The following is a 15204-nucleotide window of genomic DNA, read 5'->3' on the forward strand; positions in this document are numbered from 1 at the left end:
TCTCTCCACCACGTCACACTCCTCCATCTCCACAGCACGTCACACTCCATCTCTCCACCACTGACACTCCTCCCTCTCTCCACCATGTCACACACCTCCCTCTCTCCACCACGTCACACTCCTCCCTCTCCCCACCACGTCACACTCCCTCTCTCCACCACGACACACTCCCCCTCTCCACCACATCACCCTCCCTCTCTCCACCACGTCACACTCCCTTTCTGCACCGCGTCACACTCCTCCCTCTCACCACAACGTCACATTCCTCCCTCTCTGCACCGTGTCACATTCCTCCCTCTCTCCACCACGGCACACACCCTCTCTCCACCACGTCACACTCCCTCTCTCCACCACGTCACACTCCTCCCTCTCTTCACCACGTCACACACCTCCCTCGCTCCACCACGTCACCCTCATCCCTCTCTTCACAACGTCACCCTCTCTATCTCCACCAGGTCAGAATCCCTCTCTCCACCACGTCACACTCTCTCCCTCCACCACGTCCCACTCCTCCCTCTCTCCACCACGTCACACTCCCTCTCTCCGCGACATCACACTCCTCCCTCTCTCCAGAACGTCACACTCTCTCTCTCTACCACATCACACTCCTCCTTCTGTACACAACGTCACACTCCCTCTCTCCACGACGACACACGCCCTCTCTCCACCACATCACACACCCTCTCTCCACAATATCACACTCCTCCCTCTCTCCACCAAGTCACACTCCGCCCTCTCACCACCACATCACACACCCTCTCTCCGCCAGGTCACACTCCTCCCTCTCTTCGCGATGTCACACTCCCTCTCTCCACCACATCACACTCCCTCTCTTCACCACGTCACACTCCTCCCTCTCTCCACAACATCACACACCCTCTCTCCACCACGTCACACTCCTTCCTCTCTCCACCACGTCTACTCCTCCCTCTCTCCATCACGTCACACTCCCTTTCTCCACTGCGTCACACTCCTCCCTCTCTCAACCACGTCACACTCCCTCTCTCCACCACGTGACACTGTTCGCTCTCTTCACCACGTCACACAGCTCCCGCTCTCCACGACGTCACACTCCTCCCTCTCTTCACAACTTCACACTCTCTCTCTCCACCAGGTCAGACTCACTCTCTCCACCACGTCACACTCCCTCTCCCAACACGTCACACTCTTCCCTCTCTCCAGCACGTCACACTCCCCCTCTCCACCACGTCACACTCATCCCCCTTTCCACCACGTCAGCCCCCTCTCTCCACCACGTCACACTCCTCCCTCTCTCCACCATGTCACACTTCTCCCTCTCTCCACCACGTCACACTCTCTCTCTCCACCATGTCACAATCCTCCCTCTCTCCACCACGTCACACTCCCTCTCTCCACCACGTCACACTCCCACTCTCCACCACGTCACACTGCTCCCTCTCTCCACCACATCACACTCCCTCTCTACACAAAGTCACACTCCCTTTCCCAACAGGTCACACTCCTCCCTCTCTCCAGCACGTCATACTCCCGCTCTCCACCACGTCACACGCATCTCTCCATCCACTACGTCACACCACCTCTCTCCAGCACTTCACACTCCTCCCTATCTCCACCACGTCACACTCGCTCTCTGCACCACTTCACACTCACCCCTCTCTCCACCACGTCACACTCCCTCTCTCCACCACGTCAAACTCCCTCTCTACACGACGTCACACTCCTCCCTCTCTCCACCACATCACACTCCCTCTCTCCACCACGTCACACCCCTCCCTCTCTCCACCACGTCACACTCCCTCTCTCCACCATGACACACTCCCTCTCTCGACACCATCACACTCCTCCCTCTCTCCAGCACGTCTCACTGCCGCTATCCACCACGTCACACTCCTCCCTCTCTCCACCACATCACACTCCTCCCTCTCTCAACAACGTCACACTCCATCTCTCCACCACATCACACTCCATCTCTCCACCACGTCACACTGCTACCTCTGTCCAAAACGTCACACACCTCCCTCTCCCCACTACCTCACACTCCCTCTATCCACCACTGACACTCCTCCCTCTCTTCACCACGTCACACTCCCTCTCTCCACCACAAACCACTCCCCCTCTCCACCACATCACCCTCCCTCTCTCCACCACGTCACACTCCCTTTCTGCACCGCGTCACACTCCTCCCTCTCTCAACCACGACACACTCCTTCTCTCCACGTCACACTACCTCTCTCCACCACGTGACACTGCTCGCTCTCTTCACCACGTCACACTCCCTCTCCCAACACGTCACACTCTTCCCTCTCTCCAGCACGTAACACTCCCCCTCTCCACCACGTCACACTCATCCCCCTATCCACCACATCAGCCCCTTCTCTCCACTATGTCACACTCCTCCCTCTCTCCACCATGTCACACTCCTCCCTCTCTCCACCACGTCACACTCCCTCTCTCCACCACGTCACACTCTCTCTCTCCACCAAGTCACACTCCTCCCTCTCTCCACCACGTCACACTCCCTCTCTCCAGCACGTCACATTCCTCCCTCACTCCACCACGTCACACTCCCTCTCTCCACCACGTCACACTGCTCCCTCTCTCCACCACGTCACACTCCCTCTCTACACCACGTCACACACCCTCTCCCAACACGTCACACTCCTCCCTCTCTCCAGCACATCACACTCCCTCTCTCCACCACGTCACACTCATCCCTCTCTCCACCACGTCACAATTCTACCTCTCTCCACAACGTCACACTCATCCCTCTCTCCACGTCACACTCCCTCTCTCCACCACGTCACACTCCTCCTCTCCACCACGACGCACTCCCTCTCTCCAATACGTCACACTCCTCCCTCTCTCCACCACGTCACACTCTCTCTCTCCACCACGTCACACTCCTCCCTCGCTCCACCACGTCACACTCCCTCTCTCCACCACGTCACACTGCTCCCTCTCGCCACCACATCACACTCCCTCTCTACACCACGTCACAACCCCTCTCCCAACACGTCACACTGCTCCCTCTCTACAGCACGTCACACTCCCTCTCTACACCACGTCACACCCCCTCTCCCAACACGTCACACTCATCCCTCTATCCACCACGTCACACCACCTCTCTCCACCACTTCACACTCCTCCCTCTTTCCACCATGTCACTCTCCTTTATCTCCCCAGCATGTCACACTCCCTCGCTCCACCACGACACACTCCTCCATCTCCACAGCACGTCACACTCCCTCTCTCCACCACTGACACTCCTCCCTCTCTCCACCACGTCACACTCCTCCCTCTCTCCAACACGTCACACTCCTCCCTCTCTCCATTACGTCAAACTCCGCCCTCTCACCACCACATCACACACCCTCTCTCCGCCAGGTCACACTCCTCCCTCTCTTCGCCATGTCACACTCCCTCTCTCCACCACATCACACACCCTCTCTTCACCACGTCACACTCCTCCCTCTCTCCACAACATCACACACACTCTCTCCACCACGTCACACTCCTTCCTCTCTCCACCACGTCTACTCCTCCCTCTCTCCACCACGTCACACTCCCTCTCTCCACTACGTCACACTCCTCCCTCTCTCAACCACGACACACTCCCTCTCTCCACGTCACACTACCTCTCTCCACCATGTGACACTGCTCGCTCTCTTCACCACGTCACACAGCTCCCCCTCTACACCACGTCACACTCCTCCCTCTCTTCACAATGTCACACTCTCTCTCTCCAGAAGGTCAGACTCACTCTCTCCACCACGTCACACTCCCTCTCCCAACACGTCACACTCTTCCCTCTCTCCAGCACGTCACACTCCCCCTCTCCACCACGTCACACTCATCCCCCTATCCACCACGTCAGCCCCCTCTCTCCACCACGTCACACTCCTCCCTCTCTCCACAATGTCACACTTCTCCCTCTCTTCGCCATGTCACACTCCCTCTCTCCACCACATCACACACCCTCTCTTCACCACGTCACACTCCTCCCTCTCTCCACAACATCACACACACTCTCTCCACCACGTCACACTCCTTCCTCTCTCCACCACGTCTACTCCTCCCTCTCTCCACCACGTCACACTACCTCCCTCCACCATGTGACACTGCTCGCTCTCTTCACCACGTCACACAGCTCCCCCTCTACACCACGTCACACTCCTCCCTCTCTTCACAATGTCACACTCTCTCTCTCCAGAAGGTCAGACTCACTCTCTCCACCATGTCACAGTCCCTCTCACAACACGTCACACTCTTCCCTCTCTCCAGCACGTCACACTCCCCCTCTCCACCACGTCACACTCATCCCCCTATCCACCACGTCAGCCCCCTCTCTCCACCACGTCACACTCCTCCCTCTCTCCACAATGTCACACTCCTCCCTCTCTCCACCACGTCACACTCTCTCTCTCCACCACGTCACATTCCTCCCTTGCTCCACCACGTCACACTCCCTCTCTCCACCACGTCACATTCCCTCTCTACACCACGTCACAACCCGTCTCCCAGCACGTCACACTGCTCCCTCTCTCCACCACGTCACACTCCCTCTCTCCACCACGTCCCACTCCTCCATCTCCCCAGCACGTCACACTCCCTCTCTCCACCACTGACACTCCTCCCTCTTTCCACCATCTCACACTTCTCCCTCTCTCCACCACGTCACACTTCCTCTCTCCACCACATCACACTCCCTCTCTCCACCACGTCACACTTCTACCTCTCTCCACCACGTCACACACCTCCCTCTCCCCACCACGTCACACTCCCTCTCTCCACCACACCACAACCCTCGCTGTCTCCACCACGTCACACTCCCTCTCTCCACCACGTCACACTCCCTCTCTGCACCGCGTCACACTCCTGGATCTCTGCACTGCGTCACACTCCTCCCTCTCTTCACCACGTCACACTCCTCCTTCTCTCCACCACGTCACTCTCTATCTCTCCACCATGTCACACTCCTCCCTCTCTCCACCACGTCACACTCCTCCCTCTCTTCGCCATGTCACACTCCCTCTCTCCACGACATCACACTCCCTCTCTCCACCACATCACACACCTTCCGCTCTCCACCACGTCTACTCCTCCCTCTCTCCACGTCACATTCCCTCTCTCCACCGTGTCACACTCCTCCCTTTCTCAATCACCACACACTCCCTCGCTCCACCACATCACACTCCCTCTATCCACCACGTCACACTCCTCCCTCTCTCCACCACATCACACTCCTCCCTCTCTCCACCACATCACACTTCTCCCTCTCTCAACCACGTCACACTCCTCCCACACCCCACCACGTCACACTCCCTCTATCCACCACGTGACACTGCTCCCTCTCTTCACCACGTCACACTCTCTCTCTCCACCAGGTCAGACTCCCTCTCTTCACCACATCACACTCCTCCCTCTCTCCACCACGTCACCCTCCCTCTTTCCACCACGTCACACTCCTCCCTCTCCCCACGACGTCACACTCCCTCGATCCACCGCATCACACTCCTCGATCTCTGCACTGCGTCACACTCCTCCCTCTCTCCACCATGACACACTCCTCCTCTCCACCACGACGCACTCCCTCTCTCCACCACGTCACACTCCTCCCTCTCTTCACCACATCACAGTCCCTCTCTCCACCACGACAAACTCCCCCTCTCCACCACGTCACCCTACCTCTCTCCACCACGTCACATTCCTCCCTTGCTCCACCACGTCATACTCCCTCTCTCCACCACGTCACACTGCTCCCTCTCTCCACCACGTCACATTCCCTCTCTACACCACGTCACAACCCGTCTCCCAACACGTCACACTGCTCCCTCTCTCCACCACGTCACACTCCTCCCTCTCTTCACCACGTCACACTCCCTCTCTCCACCACGACACACTCCCCCTCTCCACCACGTCACCCTCCCTCTCTCCACCACGTCACACTGCGCCCTCTCTCCACCACGTCACACTCCCTCTCTCCACCACTTCACACACCTCCCCCTCTCCACCACGTCACACTCCTCCCTCTCTTCACAACGTCACACTCTCTCTCTCCACCAGGTCTGACTCCCTCTCTTCACCACATCACACTCCTCCCTCTCTCCACCACGTCACCCTCCCTCTTTCCACCACGTCACACTCCTCCCTCTCCCCACAACGTCACACTCCCTCTATCCACCGCGTCACACTCCTCGATCTCTGCACTGCGTCACACCCCTTCCTCTCTCCACCATGACACACTCCTCCTCTCCACCACGACGCACTCCCTCTCTCCACCACGTCACACTCCTCCCTCTCTTCACCATGTCACACTCCCTCCCTCCACCACGACACACTCCCCCTCTCCACCACGTCACCCTACCTCTCTCCACCACGTCACACTCCTCCCTCTTTCCACCATGTCACACTCTCACTCTGCACCATGTCACACTGCTCCCTCTCTCCACCACGTCACACTCCCTCTCTACACCACGTCACACCCCCTCATCCAACACGTCACTCTCCTCCCTCTTTCCAGCACGTCACACTCCCTCCCTCCACCACGTCACACACATCCCTCTGTCTACCACGTCACACTCCTCCCTCTCTTCACCACATCACAGTCCCTCTCTCCACCACGACAAACTCCCCCTCTCCACCACGTCACCCTACCTCTCTCCACCACGTCACACTCCTCCCTCTCTCCACCACGTCACACTCTCTCTCTCCACCACGTCACATTCCTCCCTTGCTCCACCACGTCACACTCCCTCTCTCCACCACGTCACATTCCCTCTCTACACCACGTCACAACCCGTCTCCCAGCACGTCACACTGCTCCCTCTCTCCACCACGTCACACTCCTCCCTCTCTCCACCAAGTCACACTGCGCCCTCTCTCCACCACGTCACACTCCCTCTCTCCACCACGTCACACTGCTCCCTCTCTCCACCACGTCACAACCCCTCTCCCAACACGTCACACTGCTCCCTCTCTCCAGCAGGTGACACTCCCTCTCTCCACCACGTAACACCACATCTCTCCACCACTTCACACTCCTCCCTCTCTCCACCACGTCACACTTCTCCCTCTCTCCACCACGTCACACTCATCCCTCTTTCCACCACGTCACACTCCCTCTCTCCACCACGTCCCACTCCTCCATCTCCCCAGCATGTCACACTCCCTCTCTCCACCACTGACACTCCTCCCTCTTTCCACCATCTCACACTTCTCCCTCTCTCCACCACGTCACACTTCCTCTCTCCACCACATCACACTCCCTCTCTCCACCACGTCACACTTCTACCTCTCTCCACCACGTCACACACCTCCCTCTCCCCACCACGTCACACTCCCTCTCTCCACCACACCACAACCCTCGCTGTCTCCACCACGTCACACTCCCTCTCTCCACCACGTCACACTCCCTCTCTGCACCGCTTCACACTCCTGGATCTCTGCACTGCGTCACACTCCTCCCTCTCTTCACCACGTCACACTCCTCTCTCTCTCCACCACGTCACACTCCTCCCTCTCTTCGCCATGTCACACTCCCTCTCTCCACGACATCACACTCCCTCTCTCCACCACATCACACACCTTCCGCTCTCCACCACGTCTACTCCTCCCTCTCTCCACGTCACATTCCCTCTCTCCACCGTGTCACACTCCTCCCTTTCTCAATCACCACACACTCCCTCGCTCCACCACATCACACTCCCTCTATCCACCACGTCACACTCCTCCCTCTCTCCACCACATCACACTTCTCCCTCTCTCAACCACGTCACAGTCCTCCCTCTCTACACCACGTCACACTCCTCCCACACCCCACCACGTCACACTCCCTCTATCCACCACGTGACACTGCTCCCTCTCTTCACCACGTGACACTCTCTCTCTCCACCAGGTCAGACTCCCTCTCTTCACCACATCACACTCCTCCCTCTCTCCACCACGTCACCCTCCCTCTTTCCACATCGTCACACTCCTCCCTCTCCCCACGACGTCACACTCCCTCGATCCACTGCATCACACTCCTCGATCTCTGCACTGCGTCACACTCCTCCCTCTCTCCACCATGACACACTCCTCCTCTCCACCACGACGCACTCCCTCTCTCCACCACGTCACACTCCTCACTCTCTTCACCACATCACAGTCCCTCTCTCCACCACGACAAACTCCCCCTCTCCACCACATCACCCTACCTCTCTCCACCACGTCACATTCCTCCCTTGCTCCACCACGTCACACTCCCTCTCTCCACCACGTCACACTGCTCCCTCTCTCCACCACGTCACATTCCCTCTCTACACCACGTCACAACCCGTCTCCCAACACGTCACACTGCTCCCTCTCTCCACCACGTCACACTCCTCCCTCTCTTCACCACGTCACACTCCCTCTCTCCACCACGACACACTCCCCCTCTCCACCACGTCACCCTCCCTCTCTCCACCACGTCACACTGCGCCCTCTCTCCACCACGTCACACTCCCTCTCTCCACCACTTCACACTCCTCCCTCTCTCCACCACGTCACACTTCTCCCTCTCTCCACCACGTCACACTCATCCCTCTTTCCACCACGTCACACTCCCTCTCTCCACCACGTCCCACTCCTCCATCTCCCCAGCACGTCACACTCCCTCTCTCCACCACTGACACTCCTCCCTCTTTCCACCATCTCACACTTCTCCCTCTCTCCACCACGTCACACTTCCTCTCTCCACCACATCACACTCCCTCTCTCCACCACGTCACACTTCTACCTCTCTCCACCACGTCACACACCTCCCTCTCCCCACCACGTCACACTCCCTCTCTCCACCACGCCACAACCCTCGCTGTCTCCACCACGTCACACTCCCTCTCTCCACCACGTCACACTCCCTCTCTGCACCGCGTCACACTCCTGGATCTCTGCACTGCGTCACACTCCTCCCTCTCTTCACCACGTCACACTCCGTCTCTCCACCACGACACAATCCCCCTCTCCACCACGTCACACTCCCTCTCTTCACCACGTCACACTCCTCCTTCTCTCCACCACGTCACTTTCTATCTCTCCACCATGTCACACTCCTCCCTCTCTCCACCACGTCACACTCCTCTCTCTCTCCACCACGTCACACTCCTCCCTCTCTTCGCCATGTCACACTCCCTCTCTCCACCACATCACACACCTTCCGCTCTCCACCACGTCTACTCCTCCCTCTCTCCACGTCACATTCCCTCTCTCCACCGTGTCACACTCCTCCCTTTCTCAATCACCACACACTCCCTCGCTCTACCACATCACACTCCCTCTATCCACCACGTCACACTCCTCCCTCTCTCCACCACATCACACTTCTCCCTCTCTCAACCACGTCACAGTCCTCCCTCTCTCCACCACGTCACACTCCCTCTATCCAGCACGTGACACTGCTCCCTCTCTTCACCACGTCACACTCTCTCTCTCCACCAGGTCAGACTCCCTCTCTTCACCACATCACACTCCTCCCTCTCTCCACCACGTCACCCTTCCTCTTTCCACCACGTCACACTCCTCCCTCTCCCCACGACGTCACACTCTCTCGATCCACCGCGTCACACTCCTCGATCTCTGCACTGCATCACACTCCTCCCTCTCTCCACCATGACACACTCCTCCTCTCCACCACGACGCACTCCCTCTCTCCACCACGTCACCCTCTCTTCACCACATCACAGTCCCTCTCTCCACCACGACAAACTCCCCCTCTCCACCAAGTCACCCTACCTCTCTCCACCACGTCACACTCCTCCCTCTCTCCACCACGTCACACTCTCTCTCTCCACCACGTCACATTCCTCCCGTGCTCCACCACGTCACACTCCCTCTCTCCACCACGTCACACTGCTCCCTCTCTCCACCACGTCACATTCCCTCTCTACACCACGTCACAACCCGTCTCCCAACACGTCACACTGCTCCCTCTCTCCATCACGTCACACTCCCTCTCTCCACCACTTCACACTCATCCCTCTGTCCACCACGTCACACCACATCTCTCCACCACTTCACACTCCTCCCTCTCTCCACCACGTAACACTTCTCCCTCCCTCCACCACAACACACTCCCTCTCTCCAGCACGTCACACTCCTCCCTCGCTCCACCATGTCACACTCCCTCACTCCACCACGTCACACTGCTCCCTCTCTCCACCACGTCACACTCCCTCTCTACACCACGTCACACCCCCTCATTCAAGACGTCACTCTCCTCCCTCTTTCCAGCACGTCACACTCCCTCTCTCCACCACGTCACACTCATTCCTCTATCTACCACGTCACAGCAACTCTATCCACCACTTCACACTCCTCCCTCTCTCCACCACGTCACACTCCCTCTCTCCACCACGTCACACTCCTCCATCTCCACAGCACGTCACACTCCATCTCTCCACCACTGACACTCCTCCCTCTCTCCACCATGTCACACACCTCCCTCTCTCCACCACGTCACACTCCTCCCTCTCCCCACCACGTCACACTCCCTCTCTCCACCACGACACACTCCCCCTCTCCACCACATCACCCTCCCTCTCTCCACCACGTCACACTCCCTTTCTGCACCGCGTCACACTCCTCCCTCTCACCACAACGTCACATTCCTCCCTCTCTGCACCGTGTCACATTCCTCCCTCTCTCCACCACGGCACACACCCTCTCTCCACCACGTCACACTCCCTCTCTCCACCACGTCACACTCCTCCCTCTCTTCACCACGTCACACACCTCCCTCGCTCCACCACGTCACCCTCATCCCTCTCTTCACAACGTCACCCTCTCTATCTCCACCAGGTCAGAATCCCTCTCTCCACCACGTCACACTCTCTCCCTCCACCACGTCCCACTCCTCCCTCTCTCCACCACGTCACACTCCCTCTCTCCGCGACATCACACTCCTCCCTCTCTCCAGAACGTCACACTCTCTCTCTCTACCACATCACACTCCTCCTTCTGTACACAACGTCACACTCCCTCTCTCCACGACGACACACGCCCTCTCTCCACCACATCACACACCCTCTCTCCACAATATCACACTCCTCCCTCTCTCCACCAAGTCACACTCCGCCCTCTCACCACCACATCACACACCCTCTCTCCGCCAGGTCACACTCCTCCCTCTCTTCGCGATGTCACACTCCCTCTCTCCACCACATCACACTCCCTCTCTTCACCACGTCACACTCCTCCCTCTCTCCACAACATCACACACCCTCTCTCCACCACGTCACACTCCTTCCTCTCTCCACCACGTCTACTCCTCCCTCTCTCCATCACGTCACACTCCCTTTCTCCACTGCGTCACACTCCTCCCTCTCTCAACCACGTCACACTCCCTCTCTCCACCACGTGACACTGTTCGCTCTCTTCACCACGTCACACAGCTCCCGCTCTCCACGACGTCACACTCCTCCCTCTCTTCACAACTTCACACTCTCTCTCTCCACCAGGTCAGACTCACTCTCTCCACCACGTCACACTCCCTCTCCCAACACGTCACACTCTTCCCTCTCTCCAGCACGTCACACTCCCCCTCTCCACCACGTCACACTCATCCCCCTTTCCACCACGTCAGCCCCCTCTCTCCACCACGTCACACTCCTCCCTCTCTCCACCATGTCACACTTCTCCCTCTCTCCACCACGTCACACTCTCTCTCTCCACCATGTCACAATCCTCCCTCTCTCCACCACGTCACACTCCCTCTCTCCACCACGTCACACTCCCACTCTCCACCACGTCACACTGCTCCCTCTCTCCACCACATCACACTCCCTCTCTACACAAAGTCACACTCCCTTTCCCAACAGGTCACACTCCTCCCTCTCTCCAGCACGTCATACTCCCGCTCTCCACCACGTCACACGCATCTCTCCATCCACTACGTCACACCACCTCTCTCCAGCACTTCACACTCCTCCCTATCTCCACCACGTCACACTCGCTCTCTGCACCACTTCACACTCACCCCTCTCTCCACCACGTCACACTCCCTCTCTCCACCACGTCAAACTCCCTCTCTACACGACGTCACACTCCTCCCTCTCTCCACCACATCACACTCCCTCTCTCCACCACGTCACACCCCTCCCTCTCTCCACCACGTCACACTCCCTCTCTCCACCATGACACACTCCCTCTCTCGACACCATCACACTCCTCCCTCTCTCCAGCACGTCTCACTGCCGCTATCCACCACGTCACACTCCTCCCTCTCTCCACCACATCACACTCCTCCCTCTCTCAACAACGTCACACTCCATCTCTCCACCACATCACACTCCATCTCTCCACCACGTCACACTGCTACCTCTGTCCAAAACGTCACACACCTCCCTCTCCCCACTACCTCACACTCCCTCTATCCACCACTGACACTCCTCCCTCTCTTCACCACGTCACACTCCCTCTCTCCACCACAAACCACTCCCCCTCTCCACCACATCACCCTCCCTCTCTCCACCACGTCACACTCCCTTTCTGCACCGCGTCACACTCCTCCCTCTCTCAACCACGACACACTCCTTCTCTCCACGTCACACTACCTCTCTCCACCACGTGACACTGCTCGCTCTCTTCACCACGTCACACTCCCTCTCCCAACACGTCACACTCTTCCCTCTCTCCAGCACGTAACACTCCCCCTCTCCACCACGTCACACTCATCCCCCTATCCACCACATCAGCCCCTTCTCTCCACTATGTCACACTCCTCCCTCTCTCCACCATGTCACACTCCTCCCTCTCTCCACCACGTCACACTCCCTCTCTCCACCACGTCACACTCTCTCTCTCCACCAAGTCACACTCCTCCCTCTCTCCACCACGTCACACTCCCTCTCTCCAGCACGTCACATTCCTCCCTCACTCCACCACGTCACACTCCCTCTCTCCACCACGTCACACTGCTCCCTCTCTCCACCACGTCACACTCCCTCTCTACACCACGTCACACACCCTCTCCCAACACGTCACACTCCTCCCTCTCTCCAGCACATCACACTCCCTCTCTCCACCACGTCACACTCATCCCTCTCTCCACCACGTCACAATTCTACCTCTCTCCACAACGTCACACTCATCCCTCTCTCCACGTCACACTCCCTCTCTCCACCACGTCACACTCCTCCTCTCCACCACGACGCACTCCCTCTCTCCAATACGTCACACTCCTCCCTCTCTCCACCACGTCACACTCTCTCTCTCCACCACGTCACACTCCTCCCTCGCTCCACCACGTCACACTCCCTCTCTCCACCACGTCACACTGCTCCCTCTCGCCACCACATCACACTCCCTCTCTACACCACGTCACAACCCCTCTCCCAACACGTCACACTGCTCCCTCTCTACAGCACGTCACACTCCCTCTCTACACCACGTCACACCCCCTCTCCCAACACGTCACACTCATCCCTCTATCCACCACGTCACACCACCTCTCTCCACCACTTCACACTCCTCCCTCTTTCCACCATGTCACTCTCCTTTATCTCCCCAGCATGTCACACTCCCTCGCTCCACCACGACACACTCCTCCATCTCCACAGCACGTCACACTCCCTCTCTCCACCACTGACACTCCTCCCTCTCTCCACCACGTCACACTCCTCCCTCTCTCCAACACGTCACACTCCTCCCTCTCTCCATTACGTCAAACTCCGCCCTCTCACCACCACATCACACACCCTCTCTCCGCCAGGTCACACTCCTCCCTCTCTTCGCCATGTCACACTCCCTCTCTCCACCACATCACACACCCTCTCTTCACCACGTCACACTCCTCCCTCTCTCCACAACATCACACACACTCTCTCCACCACGTCACACTCCTTCCTCTCTCCACCACGTCTACTCCTCCCTCTCTCCACCACGTCACACTCCCTCTCTCCACTACGTCACACTCCTCCCTCTCTCAACCACGACACACTCCCTCTCTCCACGTCACACTACCTCTCTCCACCATGTGACACTGCTCGCTCTCTTCACCACGTCACACAGCTCCCCCTCTACACCACGTCACACTCCTCCCTCTCTTCACAATGTCACACTCTCTCTCTCCAGAAGGTCAGACTCACTCTCTCCACCACGTCACACTCCCTCTCCCAACACGTCACACTCTTCCCTCTCTCCAGCACGTCACACTCCCCCTCTCCACCACGTCACACTCATCCCCCTATCCACCACGTCAGCCCCCTCTCTCCACCACGTCACACTCCTCCCTCTCTCCACAATGTCACACTTCTCCCTCTCTTCGCCATGTCACACTCCCTCTCTCCACCACATCACACACCCTCTCTTCACCACGTCACACTCCTCCCTCTCTCCACAACATCACACACACTCTCTCCACCACGTCACACTCCTTCCTCTCTCCACCACGTCTACTCCTCCCTCTCTCCACCACGTCACACTACCTCCCTCCACCATGTGACACTGCTCGCTCTCTTCACCACGTCACACAGCTCCCCCTCTACACCACGTCACACTCCTCCCTCTCTTCACAATGTCACACTCTCTCTCTCCAGAAGGTCAGACTCACTCTCTCCACCATGTCACAGTCCCTCTCACAACACGTCACACTCTTCCCTCTCTCCAGCACGTCACACTCCCCCTCTCCACCACGTCACACTCATCCCCCTATCCACCACGTCAGCCCCCTCTCTCCACCACGTCACACTCCTCCCTCTCTCCACAATGTCACACTTCTCCCTCTCTCCACCACGTCACACTCTCTCTCTCCACCACGTCACACTCCTCCCTCTCTCCACCACGTCACACTCCCTCTCTCCAGCACGTCACACTCCTCCCTCACTCCACCACGTCACACTCCCTCTCTCCACCACGTCACACTGCTCCCTCTCTCCACCACGTCACACTCCCTCTCTACACCACGTCACACACCCTCTCCCTACACGTCACACTCCTCCCTCTCTCCAGCACTTCACACTCCCTCTCTCCACCACGTCACACTGCTCCCTCTCTCCACCACGTCACACTCCCTCTCTACACCACGTCACACACCCTCTCCCTACACGTCACACTCCTCCCTCTCTCCAGCACTTCACACTCCCTCTCTCCACCACGTCACACTCATCCCTCTATCCACCACGTCACACCACATCTCTCCACCACTTCACACTCCTCCCTCTCTCAACCACGTCACAATTCTACCTCTCTCCACAACGTCACACTCAT

The 15204-nt window shown here is 58.3% G+C and overlaps 1 protein-coding gene across 1 annotated transcript in view; it reads left to right on the forward strand.

Moving 5' to 3' along the window:
* Window positions 1–403: 403 nt before the first annotated feature.
* LOC140192742 (uncharacterized) overlaps window positions 404–15204 on the forward strand; it is a gene marked incomplete at both ends in the record, with an annotated part of 34688 nt that continues 19887 nt past the window's right edge. Inside the window, 4 exons of the mRNA XM_072250250.1 lie at window positions 404–478; window positions 3844–3897; window positions 11548–11613; window positions 14868–15056. Coding sequence (XP_072106351.1) covers window positions 404–478; window positions 3844–3897; window positions 11548–11613; window positions 14868–15056 — 384 coding nt within the window. The remainder of the gene's footprint in view (window positions 479–3843; window positions 3898–11547; window positions 11614–14867; window positions 15057–15204) is intronic.

This window comes from Mobula birostris, unplaced genomic scaffold (assembly GCF_030028105.1).
Source record: "Mobula birostris isolate sMobBir1 unplaced genomic scaffold, sMobBir1.hap1 scaffold_2426, whole genome shotgun sequence".
Taxonomy (NCBI): domain Eukaryota; kingdom Metazoa; phylum Chordata; class Chondrichthyes; order Myliobatiformes; family Myliobatidae; genus Mobula; species Mobula birostris.